Below are 15,703 nucleotides of genomic sequence, written 5' to 3'. Positions count from 1 at the left end.
AATTGAATAAGGAGCGTTTAAATAATTGGAAGAAAATGGTGAAACTAAAAACTAAGGCCCGGCAAAGAAGAGAGTACTTAACCTCCTGAGACGCAGCTCAAAATTGGGAGTTAAAAAATTGAAAGATAAATGGGCTTGATAATAAAGGCGTTTAACTTAAGTGAAGAGCAGTCTTTTTTGAAGAAGCTGCTATGGGAGCATGTAGTGAAGAAAATGAGCTTGTGGCTATCGCTGGGGATAGCCTTAAAATTAAATAAAACATGTAATAGAAGCAATAGAATAAGAATAAACTAAAGTGATAAAAAAGGAAGAGAGAACTTTTTCAACTGACCATTGTCGAAAAAGTAGTTGTTTTGAACTTTTTAGGTGATATAATACAGTATTATAAGCGGTTTGTTTTCAGTAAAATAGAGCAGGACGGACGTTGAACTTCTTTTAATCTCAATAATTGAGACTCAGTTGGCTTTGCTGCATCCCATCGCGGGGAGCTGGAACTCGAGGCGGAGCTTGTAGCCTTTCGAGAGCTAAAAAGTGACCTTAGATGCTGCTGAAAGAAAGGTTTTCTCACCTCGGTTCCTTGGAGAGCGCAGATAGCACCAAGGGCATCCTGGTAAACGGGCATTTGTACAGTGCCAGTAACGATTTTCTTGACTGGATTGCTAAAGGAAACAAGTGTTACGTGCGTTAATCCTTTATGAAAGCCTACCTTGATTCACTCTCCCGTCGAGTGATGCTGATTGAATTGACAGCTCCAAAGGGGCCAAAGAGCTCCCAGACTTTTGATTCTGTCACATCTGGTGGCAAGTTTGAAACAGAAATGAAGACAGGCACGGAGCTACGTCGACGGGAGGAGTACGCAGCTGGAGGAGACGAGGTCGATGCTTCTGAAAATGAAATGAATAGAATTCAAAAGCGCAAGCTATGGTAAATCTACACCGATCAAACATAACAAATGCAAAATTTTTCAAATTGAAATTCCACATTTGTAAGAGTTATAAATAGAGCAATAAATAACTGAGCGATAAATTAGTAGTTAATTATTGAAACAATCAATGTTGTTAATCAAGCGCAAATCGTGATTCTAGCGATTTGATTTCACGACTACGAAATAACTACTAGAAGTTCAACACCAATACCTGACTGTAAATACATACAGGGCAGTATGTATTAAATTCTGCCAAAAGCTTTTTCCTGAAACATTTTAGTTGAAAAAAGAAGGTTGAGAAGCTTTAAAAGAATCTTTTTCTTCTTTTGAAATGAACAAACCTGGACTACGACTGTCTTCTGAAGTCGAAGAAGTGCGTCCAGAAAGAGGATCACGTCGGGGCGGCGTGTGGGGCGGGTAGTGCGGCGAGTAGCCGAGAATCATCTTCTGCGGTGAGCTTTTCTTTGGTGGACTTAACCTTTCATTCAGTGAATGAAAGCCATTCCGGAGAAGACGGAGACTTTGAAAAACACGAGCCTGGAAGTTCTCTTGGAACTGCTGGAAGTTTAGATCAACTGGCTGCTGATTAGAATTGCCTTTCATCGAGGCATTTCCGTTCTCGTTCAGGTTCGATTGGATCCCTTTTTCGGCCTTTTCCATTGGAGAGGCGAACTGAATGATGTTAGGGCGTTCTTGGTTGTGATTAAGGGTGTAGTGACTACACTGTAGTCGTCAATTTGAGCACCGATCGACCAAAACTATTAGGCTTTCCTTCTATAAGCTCGGAGCCGCAAGCGGCTTCTCGATTTGTTACTAGCTCTTTAGTAGATCTAAAAGATTGCTCTGAGGTAAAACTTTTAAGAGCTGAAAGATAGAGTCTCAAACCGATCGATGCCCAAATCGACAACTACGATACTCCCTTGTGAAAACTTAACATATTTATTGCAGAGAATAAATACGTACGAAAATGTCGGGGCCAAACTCGTATGCTGCTCGATTCAAAGTCTTGCGATCGACTATCTATCATATAACGCATTATATAATACGGATGCATTGGTGCTTCTTTTTTACCTTGACGGTAAGTGTCTCGCCTTCGTAATTATACTGGTGCATGAGTTTGACCGCGCGCTCTGCTTCCAAACGCGTGTCGAAGCGGACGAAGGCGACTCCTTTGGAGAGTCCTGTGTCTTTGCAGTGCAAGATTCGCGCCGAAATGATCTTTCCAATTCGAGAAAAGAGGTTCTTTACTTCCTGCAGCGTCGCGGAGCGCGGTATTCCAGCGACGTACAAGTTCGTGTTCTGAAATAACGAAGAGTTACCTTAAAACGTCAAATAACTCAAGTTCACCTTGATTATGTTGGATGACGGACGCGCAAAGGAGACCTTGATCGTTTTATTCTGAAGACTGAGGCCGTTGAACTGGCTGACAGCTCTTTTCGCATCCCCTGCTCGTCGGAAATTGACGAAACCGTAGCCGAGGGAGAGCTTCGTGTCCCGATTGCGGCAGAGCTTGCATGTTTCGATGTCGCCAATTGAGCTGAAGAGTTCGCGTAGATTATCTTGTGTGTAGTTCTAAAATGTAAGAAATTTTAATGAACGTAAGAAGTAGGGTCTTTGCTCGAATCTATGTAAGTCTGGAAGCTAAATCAAGCTGGAGAAGCTGCTCGCGGCTTAGAGTAATAAGCACAGCTGCGATTCGCGCGGCTTTTTCTCTTTTTAACTCGAAGCCGCAAGCGGCCTCTCGACTTAAAATTAAGTCTGAAGCAAAGTTGACGTCTGAAATCACCTGTGGAAGGTAGTTGACGATCAGGTTCGTTTTGGACTCCATGCCGCCTGTGGAGCTGAAAGTAGGCATGGTTGAAGATTGCATCGTTCTCCGCGGCTGAGCAGGAGTAGAAGTGACGATCGGAGAACCGGAAGACGCTGCTATTCCCGGCGAGGAGACGCGAATTCGCGGCAATGGAGAAGAATGAGAGTGAACACCGCCCATAGTTGAGACGGAGACTGGAGAAGCGCAGGGAGAGGGCTTTTGATTGTTGCGATTGTTTGGCGATCCGTAGGGAGAGACGATTTGTGAGGATGCGACTTCAAGGCCGGAATCGACGCTCGGCATCGAGAGTTGGGTGCAGCAGAGGCCAGCTTCGTGGCCACTACCAGAGCAAAAGTTACACGCGTTTTGGAAGACGGGCCCGTGGCGAGTTGACGGGACTTGCGCGTTTTCAGCCATTCTTAATCCTAACAGTTGATTCAGATGATAAAAAAGTACTATCAAGATGACACAAATGAGGCTACCAAGACTTTTTCAAAAACTGGATAGCTGCTTTCTCAAGTAGATAGCCGCGAAGCGGCTACGCCAGTTTTAGAAGTGTTCACAAAATGGTGAGCTTTGCGGCCCATTTCTTGAAAAAGCTGCGTTGCGGCTTCAATATCTTTCGAACGTTGATTCAGGTTTTCCATACATGTATCCGAGACTCTGGTTTTTCTATTAATTTTTGAAAAGGATTAACATTAAATTTTCTTAGAATAACCTGCCAAATTAAATGAAATAAATGCAAATTGGAGACAACAAGGAAAGAGACGAATGATTGCTCAGACTAGTAGTTTATTTTCAGTCGAGACTATGGTTTTTCAGTAGCTCTGAAATCCAGCGGCGGGGCGATTTACTTTCGTCGGCCGATGTCCTTGACCTGGAGTCCTGGGGGAAGGGAGAGCTTCAGTTTGTCAGCCTTCTCTTGGTCTACAAAGGAAGAGTTAGGGAAGGGAGGGAAGAGGTTATGCTTACCGTCAACGACAAGAGTGTACAGATATCGCGAGCATCGGACCTTGAACTTGGTGTTGTTGACGTTTCGCTTGATCTTGACAGCGGAAGCGTCCTTCCTTCGAGCAGTGTTGAGGAACTCCTTGATCTCTTTGATCTGCTTAGGCATGACTCTTGAAATCCGAGATTGATCTGAAAAATAGTCGTTCTTTAAACCTTTTCATTTTAAAAATGTGGTGATGATTGTATCGGAGTGAATTTGCTCGGTAGGCTATTGCTCGGATCAACATACAGCGACACAGCGACTGTAAGTTGATGCGGCATTATACAGTTGCTTATCGAGCAATTGTCGGAGCATACAGTCCGCCCTGAAAAGGGCGAAGTTTAAACTCGTAGGAAGAAATCGAGAGTTCTTCCCACAGAAAATGAGACACAGCAGCAGCAAAAAGGGACAGTAAATTATCTGTAAAACCGCGAAACGTAGGCACTTTTGGCTTACGTTTCGTGGGACATAGCGCTGGAAAAAAGGCACAGGCTAAGCACGACGAATCTAGATTGATTCTAGACTCGTCATGTTTAAAAGCGCTATTTTGAGGACAATACAGGCAGTTCTTCTCAAAAATTTCTAGAGCTTGAAGTCGAGCGGCGGAAGGTGACGCTCCTGGCGGTCCTTGCAGTACCATTCCCAGGGCACCTTCGACATTCGGAACATTCGCAGCTTCTGGCGGATTTGACCTGAAGTCAGCTGGTAGACGTTCTTCCGGTCGCGAACCATCGCCGCGAAGTCCTGAACAAAGGATTAGAAATTCAAGTAAACAACAATTTTTCATTCTTTCGCTTGTCTTTTACTGACAGTCGATAAAAAAGACGCGATTTTAGAAGCAGTTTTAGTTAAATTAAATAAATTGGCAAACTATATTACTCATCCCTATATAAACCCCTTCAGTAAAGCTCGGCCCGTAAACCTGGGTGAAAACTGAGTTAGGGTCCCAATACAGCTTTAGTAAAAGCCTGGTGTCGGCTTTTTTAAACTCATTGAAAAATAGACTGAAGTTGAACAAGGCTTTTACATAATCTCTTTTCGAACCCTGACTCAGTTTTTCTACACAGGCCCACAAGCCCAGAAATCTAACAAAACAGATGAAGAGATCATAGAAATTTATAAGCAGATCGAGAAGCCACGTTCGGATTCGGCCTTGAATTAAGAAAGAAAATTTTATAATCAACAGTCGATTTGTCAAGCCAAAAAAACCCGTTTCGTTTTGTTATTTGAATAAGAAATGGACTTACCAGCTCGTGCCTGTCGAACATATGAACTGCGAAGTGAATGTCTTCTTGTGAGACGCTCCATTCTTTGTGAAACTCGTTGGCAGCGATGTCCTCAAGAATCTTGTGAACTTCCTTCTGCTGAGAAGTTGGCTTCTTTTCGTTCATTCTTCTCTCGTCTACATTTTTCAGGCTGAAGGTCAAGTTAAAATCAAAAGAAACTTTCACTAAAAATCTTACGTTGTTTTTTGAATCGGAATAGCTTTGCTGCAATCGGCGACGAGTCCGAGAGTTTCCATGTTTTCCTTCAACCCTTTCGAAGAGTTCCAGTGCTGGGCCAGTGCTTTTGCTTCTTCAGTCAGTTTAACTGTAAATGAATGTTTAATCGAACTCCGAGTCGGGTACCAAAAGAGATTTTTCGAAAAGCCGCAAATTTAAAATTAGAATAAGATATTTCTTTAGAAAATAAGAATGGTAAATCTTAATTAGTCAGCCTGTGTCGAAATCCTGAGTCAGGATTCTGAAAGATCTTTAGCAAAAGCTGCGTAGCGCCTTCGCCATTACTAATAGCATATCTCATTTTGTAAATTCTAGCGTAGCCGCTACGCTACTTCACAGGACCCTGACTCAGGTTTTCGAGCCAAGATAAATTATTCTTTTAGTCCAAAGAAATATCTTTCTATCAATAAATAAATGAAAATATAGTAATTTTTTTGAATCAAAAAAACTGATTTTAAAATCGAAAAGTAGTGATTTTCAAAGAAACAAAATTTGATAAGAAAGTAAGATTTTTCATTTTACTTCGATCAAGCTATTTTGATTGGACACTTCATAGATTAATGACTGTATTAAAATACCACTAAAATTTACCTAAATTTCGCTGACGGCGTTTCTTAGCAATCGCTCTTCTTCGTACGTTTTTGCAATTTTTCGCGTAATTAAATCGCTTGTTTCTTGAGAGCTTTGAAAGCCCCATCTCTGAGCTCGATTTCTCTTTCTAGAGTCTTTTCTTGCTACAGCTGAATTGGTGGAATCGGCGGATTTCCTGGATTTCGTGGATTTTTCGTTCAATCTTGGCGAAACGAATTTTGGGCGCAGCGGCTGAGTCATGCGTGGGCGGCGCGCGCGCGAGGGGCAAACGCACGTGATGACTCGGCCATGGGAAAAGGCGAAGAATGGCAAGTGGAAGATTCTCACCGTGGAGGAACTCTGCAATTGAGAATTGCTGGAAGATAATCTTTTTTCATTGCAAAAGGGAAAATAAAGTAATGAAATTAGTTTTAACAAATAAACAAGTTTATTTCAAATTAGAAATTTTGAATTCATTAAAAAACCCTTTCTATTTCGATAAATAAATGTTACTCGTCATAATTTCATGTATAGTTCTAGTAAAATTTTGCTATAAAACCTTGCTTTCTTGAGCAGCCATCGCTTAGCGACATACCGCGTAGAATAAACCAGTTCTCGTCCGATCACTGAAGTCAAACTACGACGGGCGGGGTTAGTACTTACATGGGTGACCGGTTGGGAATACCCCGTGCGCTAAGCATTTTGACTTTTCCCGAAAATTGATCATCCTTTTTGACGGCTGAGAAGATTTTCTAGCTATCATTTGAAATAAGAAAGGAACTGATGAATTCATTTTCCCGTAGAGAAAAGCTGAAGCAAAGACGTGCTCAAGATCAATTCCTGCTGGAGCAAGAGGATTTAGCGCCCTCCTGTGAGCGCTCTTCTGAAAAGAAGTCGAAAAATGGAGCGTGCAGCGACAAAACGACCTCGAAATCGAGCACGGCTGTCTTTCACTCATCCCATTTTTGAGTCCGATTTCGATTGTCTAACAGGTAGGAATCGTCTTCAAGCCCACTTCCTCCCATCCCTGTCGCCTCTTACAAGCATGAAACTTTATCGACGATAAATTATCGTCCTTTGATGGTTAAACCTCAGGACGATGATTTCTTGAGAAGCCAAGTCCCAATAAAATTGAGTGAAATATACTAAAGTATAAACAGTAAAAACAGGAAATCCTGTTTTTATTACTTTTCTTGGCAAAAATTATGTTTTATAAAATATTTAAATCCGTGAATAAACAATGCAAAAGAGGCATGTTCGGAATACAGACATTGTCCTGTAGAATCGAATGTAGTCCGCTATGGGTAAATAAACTCATTCATAATTGAGCAAAGAATGCTGAAAAAAGTGCCAGGCTGAATAACATTTTGACAGGGCACCCTTAGAGCACCATCTATTATGAAGCCTCTCTTTTCCTCCCATTTTCGCAGCGCTTTTCAAAGACCTACATTTTCAATAGAGATAAGAGTCCCAAATAGTTTCACGAAATCGATTGTTCAGGCATTTATTCTGTGTTAAATTTATGTTTTTAACAGATAGTGAAGCAAAATTTATAATAGTGATACCCTTAATTTTTTGTTTGAAATTTTCAGTCTATAAGAAATAAACTAAGGGTGTTACTACTATAAAATATTATCTCTCGAAATCGAATTATCAAAATTGGAAAGCCGCTTGCGGCTTCGAAAAATCGAAATGGAGCCGCTCCTCCTGCGGCTATTTATTGTTTAGAGCTCGAAGCCGCAAGCGGCTTCTCGATTTTTCAGAAAATTCTCCAGGAAAAGTCGATTTTTGACCTCAATTTTGATTGTTTATTTCGCTAAGGAGTTAGTCTTCTATGTCTTCAAAACAAAAAATGGACTCTCGATAAGAGCTTTTGTTTGACTTGAGTTTGTTATCTGGCAAGTGTGCCTAAAGAAGCGCAAGCTCGATCACTGTGCTATCGATTGTAAGCTGGTTAAGGAAAATCTCTTTTACTTTTAATTGCGCCGCGGCGTCCGTGCTCGGGGGATCAGCTCGAACAGGAGCCGGACAGGCAAACTCGATCGTCCAAATTCGAACGCACTTTTAAACAGAAAAGACAGAAGAAGATGTCGCAGACCATATACCACTCCAGTATCGACATCGACGAGGCCTTCGCTTCCGAGAGAACTTACTACTTTCATCCGCTGCCGCTTCCGCACTTTATTTACGAAGAAGAAAACGGTAAGATTACTAAAATTGAATGAGCCTCGGCAACCTGTGTAGGAACCTGAGTCAGGGTCTGAATCAGAGTTGGAAATTTGGTGAGCTGAGTGAGCTGAGCTGGCTGAGTGAGCTGAGCAGAAAAAAAAAACAGCTCAACCCAGCTCACTCAGCTCAGCTCAGCTCAAATTATGGTCTGCTCAGCTCAACTACATTAAAAAAAAAGGTCTGCTCAGCTCAATGACCTCTGAAAATGGCCAGCTCAGCTCAGTGAGCTCCGAAAAAGGTCAGCTCAGCTCAGCTCAGCTCAGGGAATTTCTCACACAGGGCAGCTCAGCTCAGCTCAACGAAAATATAGCCAAATTTGCAACTCTGGTCTGAATGATCCTCAATGAATAGCCGTGTTATTTTCTTTTTCTGGGGAAGCCGCTTTGCGGCTTCATTTTTAAAAAAGCCGCTACGCGGCTTTTCATTAAAGATCTTTCAGACCCTGACTCAGGTTTTTTCACAGTTTGCCAAGCCCAGTTTATAGGATTTTTGTCGAGTTAGAGCAGATCTGAATCTTCTCTTGGCAAAAAAATAAGCGCTAGAATTTACTCTTTGATTTATAAATGAAATTAGCCGCAGAGGGGAGAAATCGTTCCTGGAAGAAGGAGTTTTTTTTTGATCGTTTATTTTATTCTGGGCGGCTTATTTTAAGTTTAATATTCGATTGAGGCAATAATGAAGATAAGCGGCTCAATCAGTCAGCGGAAAATGGATTGAGAAGACACGCGCCGCGGAGAAGTACAGTAATCTGGATTCTCTCGGTCCTCGTTGTCGGCGTAGTTCTTTCGCCGCTGATATTCGACTGGTTGCGATTTCAAAGCGAAAAAAGTCAAAAAACGGAAATTAATTTTTTCCCAAATGCGATTCTCAGCCTTCCAGATTCGAGTATAAACGACACTGCTCAATAGTTCAATAGTTTCTTTTTCATACTTTTCATTTCATCTTCCGACAATCAAATAAAAATTCATCCCAACATTTTTTAACACGAATTTCTTAGGAAAGTTTCCACCCCGCGTCTTCGAGAAATCAACACTAAAGCCGCGATTTGTGCGGCTTTCTCTATTCCATAATCAAAGCCGCAAGCGGCTTCTAGATTTGTTTATTGAACTCTTCCTTGATTTCAATTTGTCAGAAAAGAAACCAAAAGAATTGAAAATAATGATAAAATCTTCCTTTGAAAATTTTATTCTTCTCGTTGTTTTCAATAAATGTTTTCAAAATAACAGTGCTAGAAGCAAAACAGTGTCAGTTAAAATTATCCGGATCGAGCATCTGGAGCGAAGACTGGTAGCGGAAGTTTTTCTTTGGAAGATCTCTTCTGTTTTCGCGGTATTGCTCGTCCAACTCGTCCAGAATATTCAAGGCGCGATTTGGCTGAATTAAGATTTTATTTTCCTTGATTATGTTGCTCTGAATGTACCCTTTGAGACTGAAGCTGACTCTCGGTGGATCTGATTCGGTCGAAGACAGTCAAGTCTCGTTCGAAATTCGTTGAGTCCATCAACGGCATGTCCTAGAAACAGAAGTAAACGACTCGATAAATCGAAAATTTACATTTTCTAGGAAAGAATCAGCCATTTCTTCGGCTCTTCCGACTTGGGGATTTCGGCGAAGCCAGTCTTTCACTTTCGTTTCGTAGGACCGCTCTCTCTTTTCTGCTGGAGATTTGTATGGCTGTTTTCGATAGAAAATTTATTTAGTTTTTAAATATCATTATTTATTTTTATCGTTTTCTTGAATCTTGATTCTCTTTTCTTCTCCCTAGCATCAATCAAATCAAAGTCTGGAATTGGGCTCGGCATCGCAAAGTCAAAATCGGGAATGGTTGGAAGATTCAAACTTGGAAAGTCGGCATCGAAGCCTGGAGAAGTCATCGTTGGCAGTGGCAGAGAATTGTGTTTCGAACTTGAGCGCGTTTTTTCGCCGCTCCTGGATTTCGGGATTTCTGGGGGCGGAAACATCATGTTGGAAGAGGCATTCAAGTTGAACTGCTCCGTTGCTGTCTTTTCGGTTGTCCTGTTTGTTGTCGTGGAAATCTGGGAAACGGTTCTTCGGGAATTAGTCTTCGGATTGATGTTCTGGCCTTTTGAAAATATGCTGGCTTGATTTTCAGTAGTGAATTTCTGATTTTTGGGCTCATTTTCAAAGAGTCAATGACAGCGTGCGTTATCAATATCTAAGTAAATAGAAGGTCAAATTGAGCCTTTCCGACAGCCCAAAGGACTCGTTCGTTTGATGAATTTTCTTGATTGCTGATTGTGGAAAAGCACTGCTCTCTTGTTGAGTAATTCTGTTCGTTCCGTAACTCATGCTCTGATAGGTGCTGCGATTGTAACTGCGCCGTTTTTTCGGGGTCGGTCTTGCCAACTTGACGGAAACTGCGGAGAGGCAGCCGGAGGACTCTTGCGACGGGCTGCGAATGTGACTCGGGTTCGGAGTGGCGCGGTAAGAGCTTGGAGCTGCAGGTATTGGAGGAGGCATCATCGTCACTGGCGAAGTTTCTCGTTCAGAAAAAAGGAGTGCACTTCTTTGGCTCGCGCCTATTTGATGGTCAAAAGACATTGGGACGGAAAAATATATATTTTCGGTTTTGACAAAATGTCGTAAACGTGATATTTTCAAAAATCTAAAAATGCAGTTATGTCGAGCTGGATCTGCCATTTATAAATCTGCAAAAAAATTTTGGGATTTCATTATTATGAAGCGTGGGCGGGGCGATCTAAGAAAAAGTTACGGACTCGCCTAGGGACCAGGCGTACTTATTTTTTCGGTTTTTTTTCTGCTATATAATTTTCTATGATCCAAGGACGCTTCATCTTATTTCAGATTTAAAATTACTCATCGCAATCCAGAAATATTGCGTAATTCATGATTTTCTTATATAAATTATATAACTATAATTTATAGTGATTGTTTAGATTGGATAACAATTATGGAATAAGTTTCATTATAGTGAAGTGGAAGTTCTAAATATATATGTCTGAAAGTACAATACGTTTCATTTTACGTAATCTAATACAGTGAAAAAATTGGGATTTGAGAGGTAATTAGCGGAACATTTGCTTCGGGCTGTGTAGACGGTGGAGCCGAGCCCGGTGGAGGAGCGGCACCACTCCGTGGCGGTGGTAGTCTTAGGTGGCAGCGCCGCCCCACCGCGCCGCGGGTGGCCGCTCCGCCACCATATAAGGCTCCGCGCCACCGTAGATACTCAGTCTATGCAAGGCCCACCATCAGTTATCCACACTGGTGACTGAAGTGGGAGTTTATTCTTGACGATTCGGCAGAGGAGTAACAAGAATGCGACCCGTGGAAGAAAGTTTCATCATAGCAAGTCTTCGTCGAAACAGGATCAAGGCTTGCCGCATAAAGCCGTACAGATGATCAGGGGCATCCTTCCACGTTCTCCTACAAAAAATGAGAAAAACGTCACAAGACAAATCACCTGATGAAATTTGCGTCGAAACCATACGGGCGAACAACCTCGTTTCACAAGTCAATTTCCACCTTCTCAGCCCAAAATGTCTGTGGACTGAAAATTTTGGCACGAGCAACTTTCGCCAAAGACAGCTCCAGATTCTCACAGTAGAGCCGCCTGTAATTTTGGCGAAACCTAATGTATCGCAAAAATTGAGTTTTATCGTCAAAATCACGCGCCTTCATGAATGGAGCCAGGTTCGACAGCAGCGCCCTATTCTCGCGTCGACAATTGTTAACAACCTCATCGGGAGTCATCGATTCGGAAACCAATAACAACGGCTCCCGATCATTGATTTCCTCGACAACTTCCGGCCAGAGGTCTGACCTCCGGATAAATTCTTCGGTCGTCATACAATATACACCTAAAAGGGCTAAAATTGGGAGAAAAATTCAACAATACCCTGAAAGAGACCATCATCCGTCTCCTCGACAACGTCACTCGCCAGGAACGAGGAAATCTGGAGAACCCCAAAAAGGTTCTCAATCTCTAACTCTCCGCAGGCGACCGACCAAGATAGATTGTAAGGTTGACTTGGCCCCCGGCAAGTGCGCCGACGGATTCGAGACGGTCTGATCCGCTGGAAACGAGATATACCCGCTACATACGGCCCTGCCAGCGAAACCGAGCTGACAGAGCCGCGCAACAGACGTAAATCGAGGCCACCTCCGGCGAGCGTCCAGTCCGGACAGCGGCCAAGTCGTCTACGGCCCCAGCGACGTTGTCGACTTGAACATCAGCGTCGGCCCCAGCGACGTTGTCGACTTGAACATCAGCGTCGGCCCCAGCGACGTTGTCGACTTGAACATCAGCGTCGGCCCCAGCGACGTTGTCGACTTGAACATCAGCGTCGGCCCCAGCGACGTTGTCGACTTGAACATCAGCATCGACTCTAGCGACGTTGTCGACCTGACCATCAACGACGGCTCCAGTGACGTTGTCGACTTGACCTTCGCCGATGGCTCCAACATCACCGTCGACTGGAGCAACGCCATCGACCCCTTCTACGACATCGATTCCACCGGCAATGTCGCCTTCATCAGCGTTGTCAACGTCTTGCTGGCCCGAGCGCCAGCATCAACAGATCTGGCTACCCAGGCCGCCACGGCTTCCGCCACTCCTTCGCGTAGGAGAGCGACTAGCTCATCTGGAACGTCCTCAGCACCAGCGTCGACGGCTGGATCACCTACGACTTGATCTCCGCGTCCAGCAGCGCCCCCGGCAGGAGATCCACGACGAAGATCCCTCTTCGCGTGAACCTTAAGCCATTAATTAGCAATAGGAAATCATTAAAAATAATTATTTTATATATATTATTATTATAATTTTAATAATTTATTTATATAATTAACAACTATATTAAACTCACACCAATATTTACTCACTAGAGCTAGAAATTTGTGGAATTGCCTCTCTACCGCCAGCAAAGCCGCAGTTCTTTCCCTTAGGGTAGGCCTTTCAAAGCATTCTTCCATGATAGACAAATAAGCATTGAAATTAATCGCCATCTCTCTCTTTTTTTTCTTAAAATATCTCTTTACTCAATCAGCAAAAAAATGCTGACTAGGATAGGCAGATTATAGCCACGGGGATAGAGCAAGCGCCGACCCACCCGGCAACTCAGCAGCGCCCCCTTAACTCGCAAGCAAGCACCGCGCGCATAATCAGTCTGGAAAATAAAAAGCAGAGAAGGCGCAAAAGAAAAAAAATCCGTTAATTAGAGAAGGGATCAGCTGGGTGTTGCCCAGGGTGTTCACTCGAGCCCTGGGCCGCCCAGCCGTCACCGGTTGGCCCCGGTCCCGACTTGAAATAATTATTTTTTCCCTCGACAGCCGATTAAAATAGAAGATAAAATGAAACGAGAAATTTTAATTGTGATATATGAATAGACTTCGTGTTTCCTTATATTTTCTTAATACATAAAATTCTTTCTTTAGCTGCAAAGGCATAAAAAGAAGAAAAAGGGGAAAAGGAATGCTGACGGAGAGGAGTTGAGAGGAGCTGACGGTGCCTCGCCTGTTTTGGTGGAGAACCTTTTGGGGTCGTTGACAAGCTATTCCTACGAAGATACCTTCCGAAATGGCTTTTCCATTACAGTTATACCCGCCGAGGAGGTAGACGCCTTGTATTTAGAAACTCCATCTACTGCTTTTGGGCTCAGCTGGGTTTCCAAACTGGGAGATCCAATTCTTGACTCTCCCTTGGGCTTCATTTCCGTCTCTCAATTGATCCTCTCAGACACTCTGTATACTGAGGACGGAGTTCCTCAACATGGTATTTTTGAGTTTTTTCTTCTTGTTGAAATTTGTATAGGAATGCACCTAATGCCGTATTCGGAATTTTTGGAGCGCGGCACTTTCACTAAACGGACCGTGGCGAAGATTGATGCTGCTCCGACTTATTTATGTCCACGAAAGGACGTCTTTGTGGCCAAGGATAAGTTGTTCCAGAGTATCAAATGTGAAATTTTGGGAAGGCGCACAATGAGTTTTCCCTGGGTGGACCGACCGGTCAATTGGCCTCCGGCGAGATTCAAGCGGCTGAAGGACTTGCGGTCTAAGCTGGCTAAGGCGTCACGATTTTAGATTCCCCGGAAGGGGAATTTTTGTTCGCGGGCAGAGTGGTATTCCAGTATTACCAGAGAACTTAGAGGTCGGAGGGAAATTCTTTTCCCATGGATCCATAACATGGATCCATAAAATGGCCATAAAATGGCAATTACTGGCCCTACATGGCTATTTATTAATTTTTGTAAATATTGGTCTTCCAGCTATTAGTCTTCCACCAAGGTGGTCCTCCGGGAGATCCTCCGGCCTAACCCGACCGAATTCGACCTTAAGTGGCCATATCCTGGCGGAGGACGGCGATATATTTAATATTAATAGTGTAGGTGTTATAAATTAATTGATTATACAAGAAAATCATGAATTACGCAATATTTTTGGATTGCGGTGAGTAATTTTAAATCTGAAATAAGATGAAGCGTCCTTGGATCATAGAAAATGACACTTCATAATAATGAAATCCCAAAATTTTTTTGCAGATTTATAAATGGCAGATCCAGCTCGACATAACTGCATTTATAGATTTTTGAAAATGTCACGTTTACGACATTTTGTCAAAACCGAAAATATATATTTTTCCGTCCCATTGCTCTTTAAAGATACTGACTCATGTAGCCCAGCCCAGACGGGAACTAATTTTCTTGACCAAGACCTGAATATATTTGACTGAATTGATTTCCGTCTTCTTCTTCTGGAATGCTATTTAGCTGGCGTGCTTGAGTCGGACTGAGAATATCCCTTGTTTCGATTAAATTTGGATCGTCGAAAACCGGCAGTTGCGAGAAATTTGGAAAGTTGAAATTCTGACTCGGTGGCAGCTCGAATTCAGAGTCTGGAAGAGGAGAATCAGAAAGAATGCCGACTGAATTAAGCGATTAGGGATGAAAAGGGAGGAATCTGAGATTCCGAATCTCTTTTCTTACTTGGAAGAGGACTGTATGTTGTTGACTGAGTCTGGCTTTTCTCAGGACTGGAGATTTGAGTTGATCCGAATTCCTAAAATCGAATTGCAAAATGGGCCTTTTCAAGAAAAGATTATCCAAATTGAGCGAAAATTTGAGCAATTATTCCTGCGAAAGCGTATGCATTTCTTCGTCATTTTCCTCCAAAATCAAGTTTTGGTCGTTGTTGATTTCATTGATCGCCGACTGGTTATTCAGAACTTGATGAAGCTGCGTAGCACTCAGGTTTCTGATCTCAGGAGAGTCGTTTGCCAACTCTTTTCTTTCCAATAGCTCAACATGTGATTCTTAAACTGAGCTCCAGAACCTGACTCAGGGTCCTGAAAGAGCGATTGAAACTTGCCATCCCGATCTGTTCGTAGATTTGCGGCTTCATTAATGAAAAAGCCGCTCCGCGGCTTTAAATTAAAGCTATTTCTGGATCCTGACTCGGGTTTCCTACACAAGTTGTCGAGGTCAGTTCTAAAATTTGCGTAAAAAAATTTTAATTTGAGCCAGTTCCTTATGAGCTGAATAATATTGAGCTCCTTGGACGATCCTTCTCCTCCAGGATCCCTGTTCTCGCTTTCCATTGATTTTTAGAGTTATTTCTCTTTTCAGAATCCGAAATCGAAAATAAATGATAAAAAAGGCAACTTTCAATTTTATTCTTATTGAAACTGCACTCTCGCGTCA

At 42.7% G+C, this 15,703-nt stretch overlaps 4 protein-coding genes, 1 long non-coding RNA gene and 1 pseudogene across 9 annotated transcripts in view; 2 read left to right on the top strand and 4 right to left on the bottom strand.

Moving 5' to 3' along the window:
- Positions 1-2: 2 nt before the first annotated feature.
- On the bottom strand, positions 3-3,156 carry LOC145710151 (ELAV-like protein 1). 5 transcript variants are annotated; one of them, XM_081787848.1, is made up of 9 exons: positions 2,712-3,156; positions 2,273-2,497; positions 1,997-2,224; positions 1,889-1,945; positions 1,463-1,597; positions 1,267-1,372; positions 707-884; positions 569-659; positions 3-524 (listed from the first exon to the last, which is right to left on the bottom strand). In XM_081787848.1, the coding sequence occupies exons 1-9, from the start codon at positions 3,150-3,152 to the stop codon at positions 456-458; spliced, it is 1,530 nt and encodes a 509-aa protein (XP_081643974.1). In that variant the 5' UTR covers positions 3,153-3,156; the 3' UTR covers positions 3-455. The 5 variants fall into 5 exon arrangements, 3 of the variants coding, with proteins under 3 accessions (XP_081643974.1, XP_081643972.1, XP_081643973.1); XR_014135014.1 differs by lacking the exon at positions 3-524 and adding an exon at positions 1,137-1,191; XM_081787846.1 differs by having other exon boundaries at positions 1,267-1,597.
- A 354-nt stretch (positions 3,157-3,510) lies between these two features.
- On the bottom strand, positions 3,511-3,884 carry LOC145707507 (large ribosomal subunit protein eL38-like). The gene is made up of 2 exons (XM_081785043.1): positions 3,708-3,884; positions 3,511-3,662 (listed from the first exon to the last, which is right to left on the bottom strand). Exons 1-2 carry the CDS (start codon positions 3,850-3,852, stop codon positions 3,586-3,588), a joined length of 222 nt encoding a protein of 73 aa, XP_081641169.1. The 5' UTR covers positions 3,853-3,884; the 3' UTR covers positions 3,511-3,585.
- LOC145707506 (nucleolar protein 16-like) lies at positions 3,804-6,050 on the bottom strand. Its single transcript, XM_081785042.1, has 4 exons — positions 5,820-6,050; positions 5,190-5,316; positions 4,974-5,142; positions 3,804-4,470 (listed from the first exon to the last, which is right to left on the bottom strand). The coding sequence occupies exons 1-4, from the start codon at positions 5,923-5,925 to the stop codon at positions 4,309-4,311; spliced, it is 564 nt and encodes a 187-aa protein (XP_081641168.1). The 5' UTR covers positions 5,926-6,050; the 3' UTR covers positions 3,804-4,308.
- A 329-nt stretch (positions 6,051-6,379) lies between these two features.
- On the top strand, positions 6,380-6,498 carry LOC145710673 (5S ribosomal RNA; annotated as a pseudogene).
- A 249-nt stretch (positions 6,499-6,747) lies between these two features.
- Positions 6,748-15,703, top strand: part of LOC145709345 (DNA repair protein RAD50.L-like) — a 75,324-nt gene continuing 66,368 nt past the window's right edge. The window contains 1 exon segment of the mRNA XM_081787027.1: positions 6,748-6,790. The gene's annotated coding sequence lies outside the window, so the exon portion shown is untranslated.
- Positions 9,212-15,376, bottom strand: LOC145708279 (uncharacterized). The gene is made up of 5 exons (XR_014134816.1): positions 14,990-15,376; positions 14,719-14,928; positions 9,582-10,567; positions 9,448-9,540; positions 9,212-9,401 (listed from the first exon to the last, which is right to left on the bottom strand). It is a non-coding gene; the product is annotated as an uncharacterized LOC145708279 (long non-coding RNA).

Source organism: Oikopleura dioica, chromosome XSR, assembly GCF_907165135.1.
Source record: "Oikopleura dioica chromosome XSR, OKI2018_I68_1.0, whole genome shotgun sequence".
Classification (NCBI taxonomy): domain Eukaryota; kingdom Metazoa; phylum Chordata; class Appendicularia; order Copelata; family Oikopleuridae; genus Oikopleura; species Oikopleura dioica.
This window is presented reverse-complemented; position numbering and strand designations above follow the sequence as displayed.

What these genes read in the sequence shown, in the direction of transcription:
- LOC145710151 (XM_081787846.1), bottom strand. Translation starts at nt 3,152, where the DNA reads ATGGCTGAAAACGCGCAAGTCCCGTCAACTCGCCACGGGCCCGTCTTC. An exon ending in CGTCATCCAACATAATCAAG is followed by an intron (nt 2,225 to 2,272) that starts GTGAACTTGAGT and finishes TCGTTATTTCAG; the next exon opens with AACACGAACTTGTACGTCGC. An exon ending in AGAAGACAGTCGTAGTCCAG is followed by an intron (nt 885 to 1,266) that starts GTTTGTTCATTT and finishes TTTCATTTTCAG; the next exon opens with AAGCATCGACCTCGTCTCCT.
- LOC145707507 (XM_081785043.1), bottom strand. Translation starts at nt 3,852, where the DNA reads ATGCCTAAGCAGATCAAAGAGATCAAGGAGTTCCTCAACACTGCTCGA. An exon ending in GTACACTCTTGTCGTTGACG is followed by an intron (nt 3,663 to 3,707) that starts GTAAGCATAACC and finishes CTTCCTTTGTAG; the next exon opens with ACCAAGAGAAGGCTGACAAA.
- LOC145707506 (XM_081785042.1), bottom strand. Translation starts at nt 5,925, where the DNA reads ATGGGGCTTTCAAAGCTCTCAAGAAACAAGCGATTTAATTACGCGAAA. An exon ending in ACGCCGTCAGCGAAATTTAG is followed by an intron (nt 5,317 to 5,819) that starts GTAAATTTTAGT and finishes ATTCATTTACAG; the next exon opens with TTAAACTGACTGAAGAAGCA. An exon ending in ATTCCGATTCAAAAAACAAC is followed by an intron (nt 5,143 to 5,189) that starts GTAAGATTTTTA and finishes CTTGACCTTCAG; the next exon opens with CCTGAAAAATGTAGACGAGA.